The 24,222-nt window shown below is 39.2% G+C and overlaps 1 protein-coding gene across 1 annotated transcript; it reads left to right on the top strand.

The window, feature by feature from the left end:
• Nucleotides 1–22,220, top strand: LOC133656319 (B-cell CLL/lymphoma 7 protein family member A-like). The gene is made up of 6 exons (XM_062057348.1): nucleotides 1–193; nucleotides 5,467–5,548; nucleotides 5,628–5,724; nucleotides 5,799–5,945; nucleotides 16,894–16,985; nucleotides 17,071–22,220. The coding sequence occupies exons 1-6, from the start codon at nucleotides 102–104 to the stop codon at nucleotides 17,137–17,139; spliced, it is 579 nt and encodes a 192-aa protein (XP_061913332.1). The 5' UTR covers nucleotides 1–101; the 3' UTR covers nucleotides 17,140–22,220.
• The last annotated feature ends 2,002 nt before the right edge of the window (nucleotides 22,221–24,222 follow it).

Genomic DNA, 24,222 nt, shown 5'->3' on the forward strand with positions numbered 1-24,222 from the left:
CGCATGCGCACTGGTCCCGCTGTGCGCTCCACTGTTTTGCATTGTGTGTTGGAAGAGCCGGCGAGTCGTCCCCCGTAAAACCGTCTCAACCCACCGCGGCAATGTCGGGCAGGTCGGTCCGAGCGGAGACCCGGAGCAGGGCCAAAGATGACATCAAGCGGGTGATGGCCGCTATCGAGAAAGTACGAAAATGGTAAGTGGCGGAAGCGACGAGAAAAAGGGAGAGGGGGGGTCGGAGACAAAAAAAAAGCTGCCTCGGTTATCTAACGAGGAGAAAGCGGGGAATTAAAGAACGCGAGGCTGATATTCGGCGTCCTTTGACGGGCTTGACTTGACATGAGGTGTGCGTGTGCATGGGGAGCCCTCATCCGGCGTCCACCGGCCGCCGCTCCTCGCTGCTTTGTCGGGGCGAGAAGAAGCCATTTCTGCAGTCACATGAAGCCGCCTGACGCGGAGCACACACGGGGGTGGAGGACTTTTCCAACGCCCCGAGCGGGGCTGCGGTTGTCGGGACTGGGACGTAACGTTACCACGACGACGCCCTCGACTCGGAGCACTTTAGACTTTTAAACCGAGCGCTTTTTTTTTCTTCTTTCCCTTTTTTGAGGGTGGCGGAGGACGAGTCTCGGTGGGGGTGGGGAGCGGGAAGTCGCCTGCTGGAACAAAGATTGCTGCCACACTGGAAATAAAAGGCGTGTTTTTAAACATAAAATAACATTTCAACAACACATTAGGTGTGTTATTAGCACGCCGTGTATACATAAATATATTTAGCTAGTTTAGTTCGCCATTGGACATAAACCGAAGTTTGTAATCAAATAAACACTTTGAGTTAAACCTTTTTTAACACTTAAAACGTGTCATAATTTATTATACTCCCAATTAATGTTCTTGTTGCCGCTTGTTTGGAGAGAAACATGACATCTTTAAACAAGCTAGCATGTGCTACTCGCTGGAAGTTACAGCCTTTGAATAACGTTCAAACGTTAGCTTAGCGCTCATTCATTTTTATAACTACAATGTCGATTATTTTCAAATATGTCCGATTAAGATGTGATTACTTTTATATGAAAATCGAACTATTACCTTTTATATGCAAGTCAAACAATTACTTTATCCCACTAAATGTCACTTCCGGGTTGTCGACATGTCAACAACGTGACTTCCGGTTTCACTGCCCAGCATGCGGTCTAAATAGTTAGTATTTATTGTCTAAACTATAACGTTGGTAAATATGTTAGCTAAAACGTGATTTAAAAAAATATATAATTACTTTTATATACAAGTCAAAATTTTACTTTATCCCACGTAAATGTCCCTTCAGGGTTGTCGATATGTCAACACGTGACTTCCGGTTTTCCTGGCTATATTTAGGTCGAATAGTTCGCATTTATTTTCTAAACTACCACTAGAATGTTGGTGGATATTAAATGTTAGTTACGAATGTGATTGTATCTTATATTGATTTATTTCATATGCATGTCAAGATATTACTTTATACCACATAAATGTCCCTTCAGGGTTGGCGATATGTCAACACGTGACTTCCGGTTTTACGGCTATATTTAGGTCGAATAGTTCGCATTTATTTTCTAAACTACCACTAGAATGTTGGTAAATATACGTTTCGAATGTGATTGTACCTTTTAGTGATTTCTTTCATATGCAAGTCAAAATATTACTTTATCCCACGTAAATGTCACTTTAGGGTTGGCGATATGTCAACATGTGACTTCCGGTTTTACTGGCTATCATCAGGTCGAATATTTCGCATTTATTTTATAAACTACCACTAGAATGTTGGTAAATATTAAATGTTAGTTACGAATGTGATTGTATCTTATAGTGATTTCTTTCATATGCAAGTCAAATTATTACTTTACCCCACGTAAATGAACGTGACTTTCCGTTGTTTTACTGCCCATCATCAAGTCTAATAGGTTGTATTTATTGTTAAACTATCGCTACAATGTGGGTGAATACTAAATGTTGGCTCAAATGTGATTGTTTTTTAAAAAATATAATTACTTTTATATGCAAGTCAAACTATTACTTATCCCCACTAAATGTCACTTCCGGGTTGTCGACATGTCAACAACGTGACTTACGGTTTCACTGCCCAGCATGCGGTCTAAATAGTTAGTATTTATTGTCTAAACTACAACGTTGGTGAATATGTTGGCTGAAATGTGATTGTTCCTAAACATGATTACTTTTATATGCAAGTCAAACTATTACTTTATCCCACTAAATGTCACTCCCGTGTTGTCGACATGTCAACAACGTGACTTCCGGTTTCACTGCCCAGCATGCAGTCTAAATAGTTTGTATTTATTGTCTAAACTACAACGTTGGTGAATATGTTGGCTGAAATGTGATTGTTCGTAAATGTGATTACATTCATATGCAAGTCAAAATATTTACCCCACTTAAATGTCACTCCAGGGTTGTCGATATGTCGACACGTGACTTCCGGTTTTACTGGCTATCGTCAGGTCGAATAGTTCGCATTTATTTTCTAAACTTTGGTAAATATTAAATGTTAGATACGAATGTGATTGTATCTTATAGTGATTTCTTTCATATGCAAGTCAAACTATTACTTTATCCCACCAAATGTCACTTCCGGGTTGTCGACATGTCAACAACGTGACTTCCGGTTTCACTGCCCAGCATGCGGTCTGAATAGTTAGTATTTATTGTCTAAACTACAATGTTGGTAAATATGTTGGCTGAAATGTGATTGTTCTTAAATGTGATTACTTTTATATGCAAGTCAAACTATTACTTTACCCCACTAAATGTCACTCCCGTGTTGTCGACATGTCAACAACGTGACTTCCGGTTTCACTGCCCAGCATGCAGTCTAAATAGTTTGTATTTATTGTCTAAATTACAACGTTGGTAAATATGTTGGCTTAAAAGTGATTGTTCCTAAATGTGATTACTTTTATATGCAAGTCAAAATATTACTTTATCCCACGTAAATGTCACTTCAGGGTTGTCGATATGTCAACATGTGACTTCCGGTTTTACTGGCTATATTTAGGTCGAATGGTTCACATTTTTTTTCTAAACTACCACTAGAATGTTGGTAAATATTAACTGTTAGTTACGAATGTGATTGTATCTTATAGTGATTTCTCTCATATGCAAGTCAAAATATTACTTTACCCCACGTAAATGAACGTGACTTTCCGTTGTTTTACTGCCCAACATCAAGTCTAATAGGTTGTATTTATTGTTAAACTACCGCTACAATGTCGGGGAATATTAAATGTTGGCTCAAATGTGATTGTTTTTTTTTAATATAATTACTTTCATATGCAAGTCAAACTATTACTTTATCCCACTAAATGTCACTTCCGGGTTGTCGACATGTCAACAATGTGACTTCCGGTTTCACTGCCCAGCATGCGGTCTAAATAGTTTGTATTTATTGTCTAAACTACAACGTTGGCTGAAATGTGATTGTTCCTAAATGTGATTATTTTTAAATGCAAGTCAAAATATTACTTTATCCCACGTAAATGTCCCTTCAGGGTTGTCGATATGTCAACACGTGACTTCCGGTTTTACTGGCTATATTTAGGTCGAATAGTTCGCTTTTATTTTCTAAACTACCACTAGAATGTTAATAAATATTAAATGTTACTTTCGACTGTGATTGTATCTTATAGTGATTTCATTCATATGCAAGTCAAAATATTACTCTACCCCACGTAAATGAACGTGACTTTCCGTTGTTTTACTGCCCATCATCAAGTCTAATAGGTGGTATTTATTGTTAAACTACTGCTGGTGAATATAACATGTTGGCTAAAATGTGATTGTTTTAAAAAAATATAATTACTGTTATATGCAAGTCAAAATATTACTTTACTCCACGTAAATGTCACGTCCTGGTAACGACGCGACTTCCGGTTTTACTGCCCATAGTGAAGTCTAATAGTTAGCACTTTTTTTCTGAACTACCGCTACAATGTTGGTAAATATTAAATGTTAGTTACAAATGTGATTGTTTCTTATAGTGATTGCTTTTATATGCAAGTCAGAATATTACTTTACAAATGATACTTCCGGGTTGTCGACATGTCAACAACGTGACTTCCGGTTTCTAATAGTTGGTATTTATTGTTTAGTTACCGCTACAACATTGTTAAATATTAGCTCAAATGTGATTGTTTTGAAATATAATTATTTTATATACAAGTATATATTATATGAAAATCTAATGTAATATATATAATATATCAGTATACATTATATACAGTATATATAATAAGTAAATATTACAGAAATTTTATATTGCTACGACGGTACCTTTTTTGTTTACTTTATACCTGCATTATCCTTTCCATCCGTACACTTTCCATCCTTTGTAACTGAGCTACTGTGTAAAACAATTTCCCTTGTGGATCATCAATGTTTGTCTAAGTCACAATATTACTTTACCTTATGTAAATGTCACTTCCGGGTTGTCGACATGTCAACAACGTGACTTGCGTTTTCTAATAGTTCATATTTATTGTTTAGTTACCGCTACAATATTGTTCATTATCAAATGTTAGCTCAAATGTGATTGTTTTTCAATATAATTACTTTGATATGCGAGTGACAATATTACTTTAACTTATGTAAATGTCACTTCCGAGTGGTGGAAATGTCAACAACGAGACTTCTGGTTTTACTGGCCATCGTCAAGTCTAATAGTTCGTATTTGTTGTCTAAACTACCGCTAAAATGTTGGTAAGTATTAAATCTTGGCTTAAAAGTGATTGTTTGTACAAAACCCAAAAACAGTGAAGTTGTCACGTTGTGTAAATGGTAAATAAAAAGAGAATACAATGATTTGCTAATCCTTTTCAACCTATATTCAATTGAATAGACTGCAAAGACAAGATACTTAACGTTCGAACTGGAAAACTTTGTTATTTTTTGCAAATATTAGCTCATTTGGAGTTGATGCCTGCAACATGTTTCAAAAAAGCTGGCACAAGTGGCAAAAAAGACTGAGAAAGTTGAGGAATGCTCATCAAAGACTTATTTGAAACATCCCACAGGTGAACAGGCTAATTGGGAACAGGTGGGTGCCATGATTGGGTATAAAAGCAGCTTCCATGAAATGCTCAGTCATTCACAAACAAAGATGGGGCGAGGGTCACCACTTTGTCAACAAATGCCTGAGCAATTTGTTTAAGAACAACATTTTCTCAACCAGCTATTGCAAGGAATTTAGGGATTTCACCATCTACGCTCCGTAATATCATCAAAAGGTTCAGAGAATCTGGAGAAATCACTGCACGTACGCGGCAAGGCCACCAGGGACCTTCGATCCCTAAACAAACATCACAGAAATGTTAATTACCTAAATATAACCTCCCGTTTAATAACGCTAATGATACCACTTCCTGTTTGACTTTTAATATCAACAATGTCACTTCCTGTGATGTCTGCCCTGTCCAGGGAGAAGAAATGGGTGACTGTCGGGGACACGTCCCTTCGTATCTACAAGTGGGTTCCGGTGACGGAGCCCAAATCGGACGACGTGAGTAACGGAACAACCTTTCTCCGTGCGGCGCCGAAATGAGCTGCCTAAGTTGAATAAGTGCTTTTGTCCTGTGAAGAAAAACAAGAACAAGAAGAAGGGCAAGGATGAGAAATACGGCTCTGAGTTGACCACTCCAGAGAATAGTTCGTCCCCCGGGATGATGGACATGCACGGTGAGAACCAAAACACATTTTGTTCAATATTTGCTCTAGAACAACTCCGATCCCTGTTTTGTGCGCGTTTCCAGATGACAACAGCAACCAGAGCTCCATCGCCGACTCGTCACCCGTCAAACAGGAAACCAGCTGTAGCACCAGTCCGGCACCGGAGTCCACTACGGCGTCTCATCGCGAAAACGAGGCCAAGACTGAGCAGAGTTCTGATGCCAAGAGAGGTGGGACACAAATTGTGGTGCTAGATTTTTGACAGCGAACTGTAACGCTAATGCAATATGATGGCAGTCACACATAAGAGGTACGTGTAGACTGCAATATGATGGCAGTCACACATAAGAGATACGTGTAGACTGCAATATGATGGCAGTCACACATAAGAGGTACGTGTAGACTGCAATATGATGGCAGTCACACATAAGAGGTACGTGTAGACTGCAATATGATGGCAGTCACACATAAGAGGTACGTGTAGACTGCAATATGATGGCAGTCACACATAAGAGATACGTGTAGACTGCAATATGATGGCAGTCACACACAAGAGATACGTGTAGACTGCAATATGATGGCAGTCACACATAAGAGATATGTGTAAACTGCAATATGATGGCAGTCACACATAAGAGATACGTGTAGACTGCAATATGATGGCAGTCACACATAAGAGGTACAGGTAGACTGCAATATGATGGCAGTCACACATAAGAGATACGTGTAGACTGCAATATGATGGCAGTCACACATAAGAAATACGTGTAGACTGCAATATGATGGCAGTCACACATAAGAAAAACGTGTAGACTGCAATATGATGGCAGTCACACATAAGAGATACATGTAGACTGCAATATGATGGCAGTCACACATAAGAAATACGTGTAGACTGCAATATGATGGCAGTCACACATAAGAGATACGTGTAGACTGCAATATGATGGCAGTCACACATAAGAGATACGTGTAGACTGCAATATGATGGCAGTCACACATAAGAGGTACGTGTATACTGCAATATGATGGCAGTCCCTCATAAGAAATACGTGTAGACTGCAATATGATGGCAGTCACACATAAGAGATACGTGTAGAGTGCAATATGATGGCAGTCACACATAAGAAATACGTGTAGACTGCAATATGATGGCAGTCACACATAAGAGATACGTGTAGACTGCAATATGATGGCAGTCACACATAAGAAAAACGTGTAGACTGCAATATGATGGCAGTCACACATAAGAGATACGTGTAGACTGCAATATGATGGCAGTCACACATAAGAAATACGTGTAGACTGAAATATGATGGCAGTCACACATAAGAGATACGTGTAGACTGCAATATGATGGCAGTCACACATAAGAGATACGTGTAGACTGCAATATGATGGCAGTCACACATAAGAAATACGTGTAGACTGCAATATGATGGCAGTCACACATAAGAGATACGTGTAGACTGCAATATGATGTCAGTCACACAAGAGATATGTGTAGACTGCAATATGATGGCAGTCACACATAAGAGATACGTGTAGACTGCAATATGATGGCAGTCACACATAAGAGATGTGTAAACTGCAATATGATGGCAGTCACACATAAGAGATACGTGTAGACTGCAATATGATGGCAGTCACACATAAGAGGTACGTGTAGACTGCAATATGATGGCAGTCACACATAAGAGGTACGTGTAGACTGCAATATGATGGCAGTCACACATAAGAGATACGTGTAGACTGCAATATGATGGCAGTCACACATAAGAGGTACGTGTATACTGCAATATGATGGCAGTCACACATAAGAGGTACGTGTAGACTGCAATATGACTCAAGTAAACAACACCAAAATGTTATGTGTTCCATTGAAAATATAGAACATTACACACGCCGCTCAAAAATCTATCAAAATGTTTTAGTAAGACTTTGGTAAGGTATGGAGCCGCACCGCTTGATGGATTGTACTGTGCTTGACCAAAGAACCACCATCACATGTTATGTAGACCACAAGGAAGTGTTTTACATTCAGAAAAAAAATGACCCGTGTAATGCGCCTTATAATCCGGTGCGCCTTATGTATGAAAATAGCCCTGACTAGACCCGCTCATCATATAATCCGGTGCGCCCTGTGGTCCGGAAAATACAGTACTTATTTTCGTAATATCACGACTATTCTTAAAAAAGACAGACCTCCTTAGATTGCGATAGATTTTCTCAAAATTTATGACTACGGTGTCGGCACGGACTTCAATGGCGGACGTGTGCACATTTTCAGGACTTATGCAGATCCCAAATACACATCAGCAGGTACCAGAAGGTAAGAAAAGTTTCTTTTGCATAATATTGCGAAACAAAACGCCAGGTAATATGTCTGCTAATAGGTGCCATGTTGCGGCCCTTATACACACACCATAATAAAACTTGTACCATATTTTTCGGAGTATAAGTCGCTCCGGAGTATAAGTCGCACCGTCCGAAAATGCATAATAAAGAAGGAAAAAAACATGTATAAGTCGCACTGGAGTATAAGTCGCATTTTGGGGGGAAATTTATTTGATAAAATCCAACACCAAGAATAAGACATTTGAAAGGCAATTTAAAATAACTAAAGAATAGTGAACAACAGGCTGAATAAGTGTACGTTATATGAGGCATAAATAACCAACTGAGAACGTGCCTGGTATGTTAATACCAGTGTAACGTTTAGTTAATTTAAATTACCGTAATTTCCGGACTATAAGCCGCTACTTTTTCCCCTCGTTCTGGTCCCTGCGGCTTATACAAGGGTGCGGCTTATTTACGGCCTGTTCTTCTCCGACACCGACGAAGAGGATTTCGGTGGTTTTAGTACGCAGGAGGAAGACGATGACACAATGATTAAAGACTGACTTTTCATATACCGGTAGGCTGGTTATTTTGATAACGTACAGGCGAGCACTTTGTATTACTTTGCACCGTTGTATTATTTGTACTCTGCACGAATGCTGTTCGCCATGTCAAAGATGTGAAAGTTTGATTGAATGATTGAAAGATTTATTGTTAATAAATGGGACGCTTTGCGTTCCCAAACAGTCATCTCTGTCCCGACAATCCCCTCCGTGGTAGCAGGAACCCCTATATACTACGGTAATTACACATCAAAACCCTGCGGCTTATAGTCGGGTGCGGCTTATATATGGAGCAATCTGTATGTTCCCCTAAATTTAGCTGGTGCGGCTTATAGTCAGGTGCGGCTTATAGTCCGGAAATTACGGTAAATTAATTAATTTGACACCCTGAGATAGGCTCCAGCGCCCCCCGCAACCCCGAAGGGAATAAGCGGTAGAAAATGGATGGATGGATGGAATTTGACACCCTTAACATGCTTCAAAACTCACCAAATTTGACACACACATCAGTAATGGCAAAAACAAAACTCTTTAGTCAAAAAAAACAAACCCCAAAACTCAAAATTGCGCTCTAGGAAAACTGCCTCTAACTCCCAGTACGAATGTCGTAGAGACATGAAACAAAAACCTCTATGTAGGTCTCACTTAGACCTACATTTCATTAATTAATTTCCTCGGGCAAAAATCAACAGGAAGTTGGCAATTCCCCCTTCAAGACAAAAGTTTACTAAAAACACTCATTTTTGCCTCTTTGAGCTGTAATTGGACCCCCTTAAAATGCTTCAAAACTCACCAAACTTTACACACACATCAGGACTGGCGGAAATTGCGATCTAATAAAAAACCGAACCCCAAAACTCAAAATTGCGCTATAGCGCCCCCTAGGAATAAAACAGACAAAACTGCTCCTCGGAGGAAAACACAGACAAAAATGCTTGTAACTTCCAGTAGGAATGTCTTAGAGACATGAAACAAAAACCTCTATGTAAAACCTACATTTCATTCATTGACATCCTTCAGCAAAAATCAACAGGAAGTTGGCAATTCCCCTTTCAAGACGAAAGTTTACTAAAAACACTCATTTTTGCCTCTTTGAGCTGTAATTTGACCCCCTTAAAATGCTTCAAAACTCACCAAACTTTACACACACATCAGGACTGGCGGAAATTGCGATCTAATAAAAAATCGAACCCCAAAACTCAAAATTGCGCTCTAGCGCCCCCTAGGAATAAAACAGACAAAACTGCTCCTCGGAGGAAAACACAGACAAAAATGCTTGTAACTTCCAGTAGGAATGTCTTAGAGACATGAAACAAAAACCTCTATGTAAAACCTACATTTCATTCATTGACATCCTTCAGCAAAAATCAACAGGAAGTTGGCAATTCCCCCTTCAAGACAAAAGTTTACTAAAAACACTAATTTTTGCCTCTTTGAGCTGTAATTTGACCCCCTTAAAATACTTAAAAACTCACCAAACTTTACACACACATCAGGACTGGCGGAAATTGCGATCTAATAAAAAAACCGAACCCCAAAACTCAAAATTGCGCTCTAGCGCCCCCTAGGAATAAAACAGACAAAACACAGACAAAAATGCTTGTAACTTCCAGTAGGAATGTCTTAGAGACATGAAACAAAAACCTCTATGTAAAACCTACATTTCATTCATTGACATCCTTCAGCAAAAATCAACAGGAAGTTGGCAATTCCCCCTTCAAGACAAAAGTTTACTAAAAACACTAATTTTTGCCTCTTTGAGCTGTAATTTGACCCCCTTAAAATACTTAAAAACTCACCAAACTTTACACACACATCAGGACTGGCGGAAATTGCGATCTAATAAAAAAACCGAACCCCAAAACTCAAAATTGCGCTCTAGCGCCCCCTAGGAATAAAACAGACAAAACTGCTCCTCGGAGGAAAACACAGACAAAAATGCGTGTAACTTCCAGTAGGAATGTTTTAGAGACATGAAACAAAAACCTCTATGTAAAACCTACATTTCATTCATTGACATCCTTCAGCAAAAATCAACAGGAAGTTGGCAATTCCCCCTTCAAGACAAAGGTTTACTAAAAACACTCATTTTTGCCTCTTTGAGCTGTAATTTGACCCCCTTAAAATACTCCAAAACTCACCAAACTTTACACACACATCAGGACTGGCGGAAATTGCGATGTAATAAAAAAAACCGAACCCCAAAACTCAAAATTGCGCTCTAGCGCCCCCTAGGAATAAAACAGACAAAAATGCTTGTAACTTCCAGTAGGAATGTCTTAGAGACATGAAACAAAAACCTCTATGTAAAACCTACATTTCATTCATTGACATCCTTCAGCAAAAATCAACAGGAAATTGGCAATTCCCCCTTCACGACAAAAGTTTACTAAAAACACTCATTTTTGCCTCTTTTAGCTGTAATTTGACCCCCTTAAAATACTTCAAAACTCACCAAACTTTACACACACATCAGGACTGGCGGAAATTGCGATCTAATAAAAAACCGAACCCCAAAACTCAAAATTGCGCTCTAGCGCCCCCTAGGAATAAAACAGACAAAACTGCTCCTCGGAGGAAAACACAGACACAATGCTTGTAACTTCCAGTAGGAATGTCTTAGAGACATGAAACAAAAACCTCTATGTAAAACCTACATTTCATTCATTGACATCCTTCAGCAAAAATCAACAGGAAGTTGGCAATTCCCCCTTCAAGACAAAAGTTTACTAAAAACACTCATTTTTGCTTCTTTGAGCTGTAATTTGTCTCCCTTAAAATACTCCAAAACTCACCAAACTTTACACACACATCAGGACTGGCGGAAATTGCGATGTAATAAAAAACCGAACCCCAAAACTCAAAATTGCGCTCTAGCGCCCCCTAGGAATAAAACACAGACAAAAATGCTTGTAACTTCCGGTAGGAATGTCTTAGAGACATGAAACAAAAACCTCTATGTAAAACCTACATTTCATTCATTGACATCCTTCAGCAAAAATCAACAGGAAGTTGGCAATTCCCCCTTCAAGACAAAAGTTTACTAAAAACACTCATTTTTGCCTCTTTGAGCTGTAATTGGACCCCCTTAAAATACTTCAAAACTCACCAAACTTTACACACACATCAGGACTGGCGGAAATTGCGATCTAATAAAAAAAAAAAACCGAACTCCAAAACTCTAAATTGCGCTCTAGCGCCCCCTAGGAATAAAACACAGACAAAACTGCTCCTCGGAGGAAAACACAGACCAAAATGCTTGTAACTTCCAGTAGGAATGTCTTAGAGACATGAAACAAAAACCTCTATGTAAAACCTACATTTCATTCTTTGACATCCTTCAGCAAAAATCAACAGGAAGTTGGCAATTCCCCCTTCAAGACAAAAGTTTACTAAAAACACTCATTTTTGCCTCTTTGAGCTGTAATTTGACCCCCTTAAAATGCTTCAAAACTCACCAAACTTTACACACACATCAGGACTGGCGGAAATTGCGATGTAATAAAAAAACCAAACCCCAAAACTCAAAATTGCGCTCTAGCGCCCCCTAGGAATAAAACACAGACAAAAATGCTTGTAACTTCCGGTAGGAATGTCTTAGAGACATGAAACAAAAACCTCTATGTAAAACCTACATTTCATTCATTGACATCCTTCAGCAAAAATCAACAGGAAATTGGCAATTCCCCCTTCAAGACAAAAGTTTACTAAAAACACTCATTTTTGCCTCTTTGAGCTGTAATTTTACCCCCTTAAAATGCTTCAAAACTCACCAAACTTTACACACACATCAGGACTGGCGGAAATTGCGATCTAATAAAAAACCGAACCCCAAAACTCAAAATTGCGCTCTAGCGCCCCCTATGAATAAAACAGACAAAACTGCTCCTCGGAGGAAAACACAGACAAAAATGCTTGTAACTTCCAGTAGGAATGTCTTAGAGACATGAAACAAAAACCTCAATGTAAAACCTACATTTCATTCATTGACATCCTTCAGCAAAAATCAACAGGAAGTTGGCAATTCCCCCTTCAAGACAAAAGTTTACTAAAAACACTCATTTTTGCCTCTTTGAGCTGTAATTTGACCCCCTTAAAATGCTTCAAAACTCACCAAACTTTACACACACATCAGGACTGGCGGAAATTGCGATGTAATAAAAAAACCAAACCCCAAAACTCAAAATTGCGCTCTAGCGCCCCCTAGGAATAAAACACAGACAAAAATGCTTGTAACTTCCGGTAGGAATGTCTTAGAGACATGAAACAAAAACCTCTATGTAAAACCTACATTTCATTCATTGACATCCTTCAGCAAAAATCAACAGGAAATTGGCAATTCCCCCTTCAAGACAAAAGTTTACTAAAAAGACAAATTTTTGCCTCTTTGAGCTGTAATTGTACCCCCTTAAAATGCTTCAAAACTCACCAAACTTTACACACACATCAGGACTGGCGGAAATTGCGATCTAATAAAAAAACCGAACCCCAAAACTCAAAATTGCGCTCTAGCGCCCCCTAGGAATAAAACACAGACAAAACTGCTCCTCGGAGGAAAACACAGACAAAAATGCTTGTGACTTCCAGTAGGAATGTCTTAGAGACATGAAACAAAAACCTCTATGTAAAACCTACATTTCCTTCATTGACATCCTTCAGCAAAAATCAACAGGAAGTTGGCAATTCCCCCTTCAAGACAAAAGTTTACTAAAAACACTCATTTTTGCCTCTTTGAGCTGTAATTTGACCCCCTTAAAATACTTAAAAACTCACCAAACTTTACACACACATCAGGACTGGCGGAAATTGCGATCTAATAAAAAAACCGAACCCCAAAACTCAAAATTGCGCTCTAGCGCCCCCTAGGAATAAAACAGACAAAACTGCTCCTCGGAGGAAAACACAGACACAAATGCGTGTAACTTCCAGTAGGAATGTTTTAGAGACATGAAACAAAAACCTCTATGTAAAACCTACATTTCATTCATTGACATCCTTCAGCAAAAATCAACAGGAAGTTGGCAATTCCCCCTTCAAGACAAAGGTTTACTAAAAACACTAATTTTTGCCTCTTTGAGCTGTAATTTGACCCCCTTAAAATACTCCAAAACTCACCAAACTTTACACACACATCAGGACTGGCGGAAATTGCGATGTAATAAAAAAACCGAACCCCAAAACTCAAAATTGCGCTCTAGCGCCCCCTAGGAATAAAACACAGACAAAAAGGCTTGTAACTTCCAGTAGGAATGTCTTAGACATGAAACAAAAACCTCTATGTAAAACCTACATTTCATTAATTGACATCCTTCAGCAAAAATCAACAGGAAGTTGGCAATTCCCCCTTCAAGACAAAAGTTTACTAAAAACACTAATTTTTGTCTCTTTGAGCTGTAATTTGACCCCCTTAAAATACTTCAAAACTCACCAAACTTTACACACACATCAGGACTGGCGGAAATTGCGATATAATAAAAAACCGAACCCCAAAACTCAAAATTGTGCTCTAGCGCCCCCTAGGAATAAAACACAGACAAAACTGCTCCTCGGAGGCAAACACAGACAAAAATGCTTGTAACTTCCAGTAGGAATGTCTTAGAGACATGAAACAAAAACCTCTATGTAAAACCTACATTTCATTCTTTGACATCCTTCAGCAAAAATCAACAGGAAGTTGGCAATTCCCCCTTCAAGACAAAAGTTTACTAAAAACACTCATTTTTGCCTCTTTGAACTGTAATTTGACCCCCTCAAAATGCTTCAAAACTCACCAAACTTTACACACATATCAGGACTGGCGGAAATTGCGATCTAATAAAAAAACCGAACCCCAAAACTCAAAATTGCGCTCTAGCGCCCCCTAGGAATAAAACAGACAAAACTGCTCCTCGGAGGAAAACACAGACACAAATGCGTGTAACTTCCAGTAGGAATGTTTTAGAGACATGAAACAAAAACCCTCTATGTAAAACCTACATTTCATTCATTGACATCCTTCAGCAAAAATCAACAGGAAGTTGGCAATTCCCCCTTCAAGACAAAGGTTTACTAAAAACACTAATTTTTGCCTCTTTGAGCTGTAATTTGACCCCCTTAAAATACTCCAAAACTCACCAAACTTTACACACACATCAGGACTGGCGGAAATTGCGATGTAATAAAAAAACCGAACCCCAAAACTCAAAATTGCGCTCTAGCGCCCCCTAGGAATAAAACACAGACAAAAAGGCTTGTAACTTCCAGTAGGAATGTCTTAGACATGAAACAAAAACCTCTATGTAAAACCTACATTTCATTAATTGACATCCTTCAGCAAAAATCAACAGGAAGTTGGCAATTCCCCCTTCAAGACAAAAGTTTACTAAAAACACTAATTTTTGTCTCTTTGAGCTGTAATTTGACCCCCTTAAAATACTTCAAAACTCACCAAACTTTACACACACATCAGGACTGGCGGAAATTGCGATATAATAAAAAACCGAACCCCAAAACTCAAAATTGTGCTCTAGCGCCCCCTAGGAATAAAACACAGACAAAACTGCTCCTCGGAGGCAAACACAGACAAAAATGCTTGTAACTTCCAGTAGGAATGTCTTAGAGACATGAAACAAAAACCTCTATGTAAAACCTACATTTCATTCTTTGACATCCTTCAGCAAAAATCAACAGGAAGTTGGCAATTCCCCCTTCAAGACAAAAGTTTACTAAAAACACTCATTTTTGCCTCTTTGAACTGTAATTTGACCCCCTCAAAATGCTTCAAAACTCACCAAACTTTACACACATATCAGGACTGGCGGAAATTGCGATCTAATAAAAAACCAAACCCCAAAACTGCGCTCTAGCGCCCCCTAGGAATAAAACAGACAAAACTGCTCCTCGGAGGAAAACACAGACAAAAATGCTTGTAACTTCCAGTAGGAATGTCTTAGAGACATGAAACAAAAACCTCTATGTAAAACCTACATTTCAATCTTTGACATCCTTCAGCAAAAATCAACAGGAAGTTTGCAATCCCCCCTTCAAGACAAAAGTTTACTAAAAACACTCATTTTTGCCTCTTTGAACTGTAATTTGACCCCCTCAAAATGCTTCAAAACTCACCAAACTTTACACACATATCAGGACTGGCGGAAATTGCGATCTAATAAAAAAACCAAACCCCAAAACCCAAAATTGCGCTCTAGCGCCCCCTAGGAATAAAACAGACAAAACTGCTCCTCGGAGGAAAACACAGACAAAAATGCTTGTAACTTCCAGTAGGAATGTCTTAGAGACATGAAACAAAAACCTCTATGTAAAACCTACATTTCATTCTTTGACATCCTTCAGCAAAAATCAACAGGAAGTTTGCAATCCCCCCTCCAAAACAATTTTTTTTGTAAAAACCGGTCACCTTTCTTCAAACACTATCTCCTCTGAGCGCGTTTGTTGTTTCGGCTTCAAACTAGCACAGGAGAGAGAATCAACCCTTCTGATTAAAATTTACGGAAAGAGTTTCGATTACTGCTCCGGTTTTGATTTTACGAGCCTTCAAAGAACCGCTGCGCTGATGCTGCTGCGCTGCTGCTGTCTCAAGATGGCTGCTTAAAAGCAGGAAGCACCAGCGTGAGCACAGAACGCAGAGAAGGTAGGCACACTTACACGTACAACGTAACATATTATGGTAAGAGTCATTCAAATAACTAGAACATATAGAACATGCTATACGTTTACCAAACAATCTGTCACTCCTAATCGCTAAATCCCATGAGATCTTATACGTCTAGTCTCTTACGTGAATGAGCTAAATATTATTTGATATTTTACGCTAATGTGTTAATCGTTTCACACATAAGTCGCACCCCCGTCCAAACTATGAAAAAAACTGCGACTTATAGTCCGAAAAATACGGTATGCTAAATGCGCAGACAATCCATCAAGCGGTGCGGCTTCATAGCTTACCAAAGTCGTACTACAAAACATTTTGACAGATTTTTGAGCGCCGTGTGTAATGTTCTATGTTTTCAATGAAACATTTAAAGTTTTGGTGTTGTTTACAGGCGTCAGCTTGCAGTTTACACTTATCTCTTATGTGTGACTGCCATCTACTGGTCACACTTATCATTACACCATGTACCAAATAGAATGGTACATTACTGATAGGACCTTTTTCCCGAAAAAAAATTCTTAGCATAGCCATTTTATCGAAAATGTGAACTTTTTCCACAAAAAAGGGTAAATGTCGTAACACCAGATGATTGTGTCGTTGATCGCCTTGCGTTTGGCGTCTCAGGTAAGAACGCGTCGTCGTCGGAAGTTCCCGATCGAGCGCAAAGCGTCAAGCGAGAAGGAGAGAAAGACGCCTCGGACAGCAAAGCCAGTCAGGTATAAACAATGAATGTTCTGCGCTCCTGTTTCCGTGGCATATCTGTCCTTTGGGGGGAAAACAAGTTTGTTGTTTGTGTGGCAGGACGTGGATGAAGAGGCCCCGCCCACCAAGAAGAGCAAAGTGGAGTGTCCGGACTTTGACGAGAGTTAAAGTTCGGGCTTCTGGACTCACTCACGCCCCCTTCTGTCCAAAAGGGACGGTACTCCTCCACTAAAGATGGATCCTCCATTGTCAGCCTCGCCAAACGTGCTTCCTTCCACGTCTGACCAGAAGGGCGGCGCCCGGGTATCCGCTTTAGGAATTTGTTTTGAGGGAGGGGGCGTCGATGCTCCCCTTAGACCGATATTCTTTCTTTTTTTACGTGTTTAGGAAGTTTTTCTCAGGAGGGTCGATGCACTGTTACCATGTTTGTCACCATGGATCACACTTTAGACGGAAGCTTCTTCTCTCCTTCCACGGACGAAGAAGGTGCCTTGCTGGCTTTTTTGCTGCCATCTTTTAGCTTTGGTGTTTGCCTTAAAGCCGTCAGTCGTCGTAGCTTTAGCACGGCTGTCCTTTAGCTTAGCATCGAGCCTGGAAGCAAGTAGCTCCTTTCACACAGAACAAATCCACCTAAAAAAGTAGCTCCTTTCACACAGAATAAGTCCACCCGAAAAAGTAGGTCCTTTCACACAGAATAAGTCCACCTAAGAAAGTAGCTCCTTTTACACAGAATAAGTCTACCAGAGAAAGTAGCTCCTTTCACACAGAATAAGTCCACCCGAGAAAGTGGCTCCTTTCACACAGAATAAGTCTACCCGAGAAAGTAGCTTTCACACAGAATAAGTCCACCCGAGAAAATAGCTCCTTTCACACAGAATAAGTATACTTATTCTATATAAGCTCCTTTTGCACTGAGTAAGTCCACCCAAGAAAGTAGCTCCTTTCACACAGAAGAAGTCCACCCGAGAAAGTAGCTCCTTTTAAATAGAATAAGTCTACCCGAGAAAGTAGCTCTTTTCACACAGAATAAGTCCACCCGAGAAAGTGGCTCCTTTCACACAGAATAAGTCTACCCAAGAAAGTAGCTCCTTTCACACAGAATAATTCCACCCGAGAAAATGGCTCCTTTCACACAGAACAAGTCCACCCGAGAAAGTGGCTCCTTTTACACAGAATAAGTCCACCCGAGAAAGTAGCTCCTTTCACACAGAATAAGTCCACCCGAGAAAGTGGCTCCTTTCACACACAATAAGTCTACCCGATAAAGTAGCTCCTTTCACACACAATAAGTCTACCCGATAAAGTAGCTCCTTTCACACACAATAAGTCTACCCGATAAAGTAGCTCCTTTCACACAGAATAAGTCCACCCGAGAAAATAGCTCCTTTCACACAGAACAAGTCCACCTAAAAAAGTAGCTCCTTTCACACAGAATAAGTCCACCTGAGAAAGTAGCTCCTTTCACACAGAATAAGTCCACCCGAGAAAGTGGCTCCTTTCACACAGAATAAGTCTACCCGATAAAGTAGCTCCTTTCACACAGAATAAGTCCACCCGAGAAAGTGGCTCCTTTCACACAGAACAAGTCCACCTAAAAAAGTAGCTCCTTTCACACAGAATAAGTCCACCTGAGAAAGTAGCTCCTTTCACACAGAATAAGTCCACCCGAGAAAGTGGCTCCTTTCACACAGTTAAGTCTACTCGATAAAAGTAGCTCCTTTCACACAGAATAGGTCCACCCTAGAAACTAGCTCCTTTCACACAGAATAAGTCCACCCGAGAAAGTAGCTCCTTTTAAACAGAATAAGCCTTTCCGAGAAAGTAGCTCCTTTCACACAGAATAAGTCCACCCGATAAAATAGCTCCTTTCACACAGAATAAGTCCACCCGAGAAAATAGCTCCTTTCACACAGAACAAGTCCGCATGAGAAAGTAGCTCCTTTTACACAGAGCAAGTCCAACCGGAGCAAGTAGCTCCTTTTACACAGAGCAAGTCTACACAGAGCAAGTAGCTCCTTTCACACAGAATAAGTCTACCTTGGCGAGCATCTCCTTTCACACACAACAATCCACCCGAGAAAGTAGCTCCTTTCACACAGTGCAAGTCCACCTAGGGCAAGTAGCTCCTTTTTCACAGAACAAGCCCAACCGGCGCAAGTACCTCCTTTTACACAGAACAAGCCCAACCGGCGCAAGTACCTCCTTTCACACAGAGTAAGTAGCCCCTTCTACAAAGTAAGTCCACCCAGGTCAATTAGCTCCTTTTACACAGAACAAGGCCAACCGGAGCAAGTAGCTACTTTCACACAGAATAAGTCCACCCAGGGCAAGTAGCTACTTTCACAAAGAACAAGTCCACCTGGCAATTTCCCACCCAAGCCTCCATGTTCTGACAAAGAACTGGCAATTGACCAACTTTTATGGCGGTAGAATGGAGCAGCCCCTTTCACACATGACATAGTTATGTTGCTCACTTATTAGGGGTGACAGGACAACATCGTCAGCAATATTCCGTCGTTTGGAGGCTGTTTTTTCTGTGTGAATGTCACCCACGTACAATATTTTGCTATTTGAGGTACTATGACAGCTTCCTTTCTGCGGTTTATAAAAGCTGGCATTATTACTCAATTTTTTTGTGTAAGCGGCACCGATTCAAAATGGAGGGCGGAATCGACCTGGCTATTTTCTGGCCCAGGGTGTAGCGTGAAGAGCTCCTTTCACACATAAGGTGTTTTTGCATCTTTTTTCCTTTGTGTCTCTGTTCTGTATGAACGGCACCGATGCAGGAAGGGTGATAAGATTTCAACCTTGCTATTTTCCACGTTTCACAGGTTTTATCAGAAGCAAGAAAGCAATCTGTGTGAAAGGGAATGACAAAAAGTCAGAACAGGGGCGGCAAGTGTAACATCCAACATTTATTCATCACAAACTGTTGTGTTGAAAGTGATTGTCGCTGTTTGACAAATGTTTTCTGCATCACAACAGATGTTGACCAACATTTATTGCACACAAATGCTAAGTCCTGTATGAAAGGGTAAAGGTGGATAGATGCCGGCTGGGTCGCAGATACATTACTCAATTTTTCCATGTCGCTCTTCTGTTAGCGGTACCGATACAATGTGGAGGGCGGCGTCGACCCGGCTATTTTCTGCCAGTTAGTATGGAGAGCTCCTTTCATACAGTACGCGTTGCTGTTCTGTATGAACGTCATCGATGCAGAAAGTGGGAGTAAGGATTCAACCTGGCTATTTTCCCCCTTCTGAGGTTTTATCGAAAGCAAGAAGCCGCCTGTGTGAAAGGGAATGGCAAAAAGCCAGAACGGGGGCGGCAAGTGTAACACCCAACATTTATTCATCACAAAATGTTGTGTTGAAAGTGATTGTCGCTGTTTGAAAAAAATATTCTACATTGCACCAGATGTCAACCAACATTTATTTTATGCTATTGCTAGGTCCTGTGTGAAAGGAAAAGGTGGACAAATGCCGGCCGGATAAGATGCAAATACATTATTACTCAATTTTTCCATCTCGCCTATACAAACTAGAGGGCGGCGTTGACCCGGCTATTTTCTGCCATGGAAAGCTCCTTTTCGCACTGAGAAAAAAAAGATGCAAAATAGCTTGTTGCTTACTGTGTCCCCGTTCTCTATGACCGGCACCGATGCAGGAAGGGTGGGTAAGAATTAAACCTGGCTATTTTCCACCTGAGGTTTTATCGGAAGCAAGAAGCCGCCTGTGTGAAAGGGAATAGCAAAAAGCCAGGACAGGGGCGGCAAGTAACACCCGACATTTATTCACCACGAACCGTTGTGTTGAAAGTGATGGTCGCTGTTCTCCGAGACGTCGGCCAGCGTGTATCGCTACGTCCTGTATGAAAGGTACCGACGGTTAAAAGCGGCTTCCAGGCTGTATGCTAGTGGACGCTAGGAGGAGTTAGTTGTGCGTACTGGCGGCCAGGCACAAGTTAGTTAGTTAGTTGTGCGTACTGGCGGCCAGGCAAGTGTGGCACAAGAGACGTCACACGCTGGCCAGCAAGATGGATTAGCAAATACCTCATTCACTTTCCACCTTAGCATTAGCATTGTTACACTCTCACTCTTCAACTTTGTAGCTCTCAAGCTAATAAGCTCACTTTCTAAATCATGTGTTCATTGAGCCCAACTCACTTTCTAATTCATGTTTATTAAGCCCAACCCACTTTCCAATTCATGTTTATTAAGCCCAACCCACTTTATTTTCATGTGTTCATTAAGCCCAACCCACTTTCCAATTCATGTTTAATAAGCCCAACCCACTTTCTTATTCATGTCTTCATTAAGCCCAACCCACTTTCTTATTCATTAAGCCCAACCCACTTTCCAATTCATGTTCATTAAGCCCAACCCACTTTCCAATTCATGTTTATTAAGCCCAACCCACTTTCTTGTCATGTGTTCATTAAGCCCAACCCACTTTGTAATTCATGTGTTCATTGAGCCCAACCCACTTTCTTATTAATGTGTTCATTGAGCCTAACCCACTTTCTTAATCATGTGTTCATTAAGCCCAGCCCACTTTCTAATTTATGTGTTCATTTAGCCCAACCCACTTCCTTATTCATGTGTTCATTGAGCTTAACCCACTTTCTCATGCGTGTGTTCATTGAGCCCAACCCACTTTCTTATTCATGTGTTCATTTAGCCCAGCCCTCTTTATAATTCATGTGTTCATTAAACCCAGCCCACTTTCTTATTGATGTCTCCATTAAGCCCAACCCACTTTCTTTTCATGTGTTCATTGAGCCCAACCCACTTTCTAATTCATGTGTTCATTACGCCCAACCCACTTTTTAATTCATGTGTTCATTAAGCCCAACCCACTTTCTTATTCATGTGTTCATTAAGCCCAACCCACTTTCTAATTCATGTGTTCATTTAGCCCAACCCACTTTCCAATTCATGTTTAATAAGCCCAACCCACTTTCTTATTCATGTCTTCATTACACCCAACCCACTTTCTAATTCATGTGTTCATTATGCCCAACCCACTTTCTTATTCATGTGTTCATTAAGCCCAACCCACTTTCTAATTCATGTGTTCATTTAGCCCAACCTACTTTTACTCATGTGATCATTGAGCCTAACCAACTTTCTGTGTTCATTGAGCCAACCCACTTTCTAATTCATGTGTTTGTTGAGCCCAACCCACTTTCTAATTCATGTGTTCATTTAGCCCAACCCACTTTCTAATTCATGTGTTCATTTAGCCCAACCTACTTTTACTCATGTGATCATTGAGCCTAACCCACTTTCTTATTCATGTGTTCATTGAGCCAACCCACTTTCTAATTCATGTGTTCGTTGAGCCAACCCACTTTCTTATTCATGTGTTCATTAAGCCCAACCCACTTTCTAATTCATGTTTATTAAGCCCAACCCACTTTCTAATTCCTGTGTTCACTTAGCCCAACATACTTTTATTCATGTCATTATTGAGCCCAACCCACTTTTTTATTCATGTGTTCATTGAGCCCAACCCACTTTCTTATTAATGTGTTCATTACACCCAGCCCACTTTCTAATTCATGTGTTTGTTAAGCCGAGCCCACTTTCTAATTCATGTGTTCATTAAGCTCAGCCCACTTTCTTATTCATGTGTTCATTAAGCCCAGCCCACTTTTTAATTCATGTGTTCACAGTGTGAAATCTTTCCTTCCTTCCCACACTCGTCTTTCTCCCTCGGGACCATTTGTGTTGACTTTGTACAGATTTTTGTTTGATGTGTGACTTATTTATTCCATCAGTAGTTTGCTTTTTATCGTCGGAATTCTCTTGTTTTCTTAATAAAAGTCACCAAAGGTGAATCTTCTTTGTGTCTTCACTGCTGTTACGTTTGTTTAGGATTTTTGGCACGTGAACATTTTCACTTTCAATTTGGAAAGTTTTTGAAATTGTAACTTTTCTATAAAAAAATTTTAAAAAAGAAGAAAGTCAACAAGAGAAAAAAAGCGAGTCTAAACTCAAAATATGAAAACATGTTGGACTTCGTTTTTGTTTGTATGACTACTATTTTTATGTATGTATGACTACTATCAACTAACTGTTTTACGCACCTTTTTACTCCACTTTCTGAAATAAGACAAACTTTGTTCAGTTCAGATTATAATTTTTAATATTTCACTTGTCTTAAAATTTTTTCAAATGTTTTTATTTTATTTGACATTGACAAATTACGACTTTTAATATTACGCTTGATTGAAAAATAAAACCAAAAATGTCAATTACGACTTTGATTTAAATCATGTAATCAGATTACAATTTAATACTTCACATTTTCATAATCTTGATATGACTTTTTCAACAGTTTTTTACTGAAAATGACTTATTTTCATGTAAAAATGTTCAAATAAAATGAGTTCAAAATTCCAACTTAATTCTGACATGACATCTTGGTACAACTATTTTAAATGTCACTCCGTAAATTAAAAAAAAGTATTTTCTCAAATGTATTTTTTTAAACAACGCTCGTAATATTAAAACGTTCTACAAAAAAAAAAGTAATATTTGAACTATTTGCATTTCTTTGACTTTTTCTGTCAGTCTCTTGTCATTTTTAAAATATAAATAATCTTGTAATACAACTTTTTCAACAGGTTTTTTCTCAAAAAATTAACTTCTAAACATTTTTTTTATTTTTGTCGGATTACGACGTTTCGGATAATGTTACAACTTTCATAAATGTACGCACTAAACTACATGAAAACCAAAAATTTCAATATTACGACTTTGTCAGTCAGTGTTTGTCAAAAAATAAAAAATCTCTAAATTAAAGCAAGAAATATCAATTATTTACTTTTTCTTGAAAATGACATTTGCAAGTAGAATTGTTCAAATATTTATAAAATATTCTTACTGTTTTAAATGTAAGAAATATTCTGTAAATAAAAAAAGTAAATTTTTATAATATGACTTCGTTTTTCTCAAAAATAGATTTGTAAAAAAAAAAAAAAAGCTATTTAACAAATTTCATCTGTTCATGACTTATCTGACAGTTTGTTGTGGATATTAGAATACAAAAACATTTCAACAGATTTTTCTCAAAAAATTTGTAAAATAAAGGTGACAATCATATTTTTGTTGGATTATGATTTTTCCAATAACGTTACAATTTTAAATATTTCAAATACTAATCGGAATGAAAACAAAAAAAATCTAGTTTTACTAGTAATATAAAAAAAATTCTGAAAAAATGTCGAGTAAAACTAGATTTTTTT

Source organism: Entelurus aequoreus, linkage group LG08, assembly GCF_033978785.1.
Source record: "Entelurus aequoreus isolate RoL-2023_Sb linkage group LG08, RoL_Eaeq_v1.1, whole genome shotgun sequence".
NCBI classification, from domain to species: Eukaryota; Metazoa; Chordata; class Actinopteri; order Syngnathiformes; family Syngnathidae; genus Entelurus; species Entelurus aequoreus.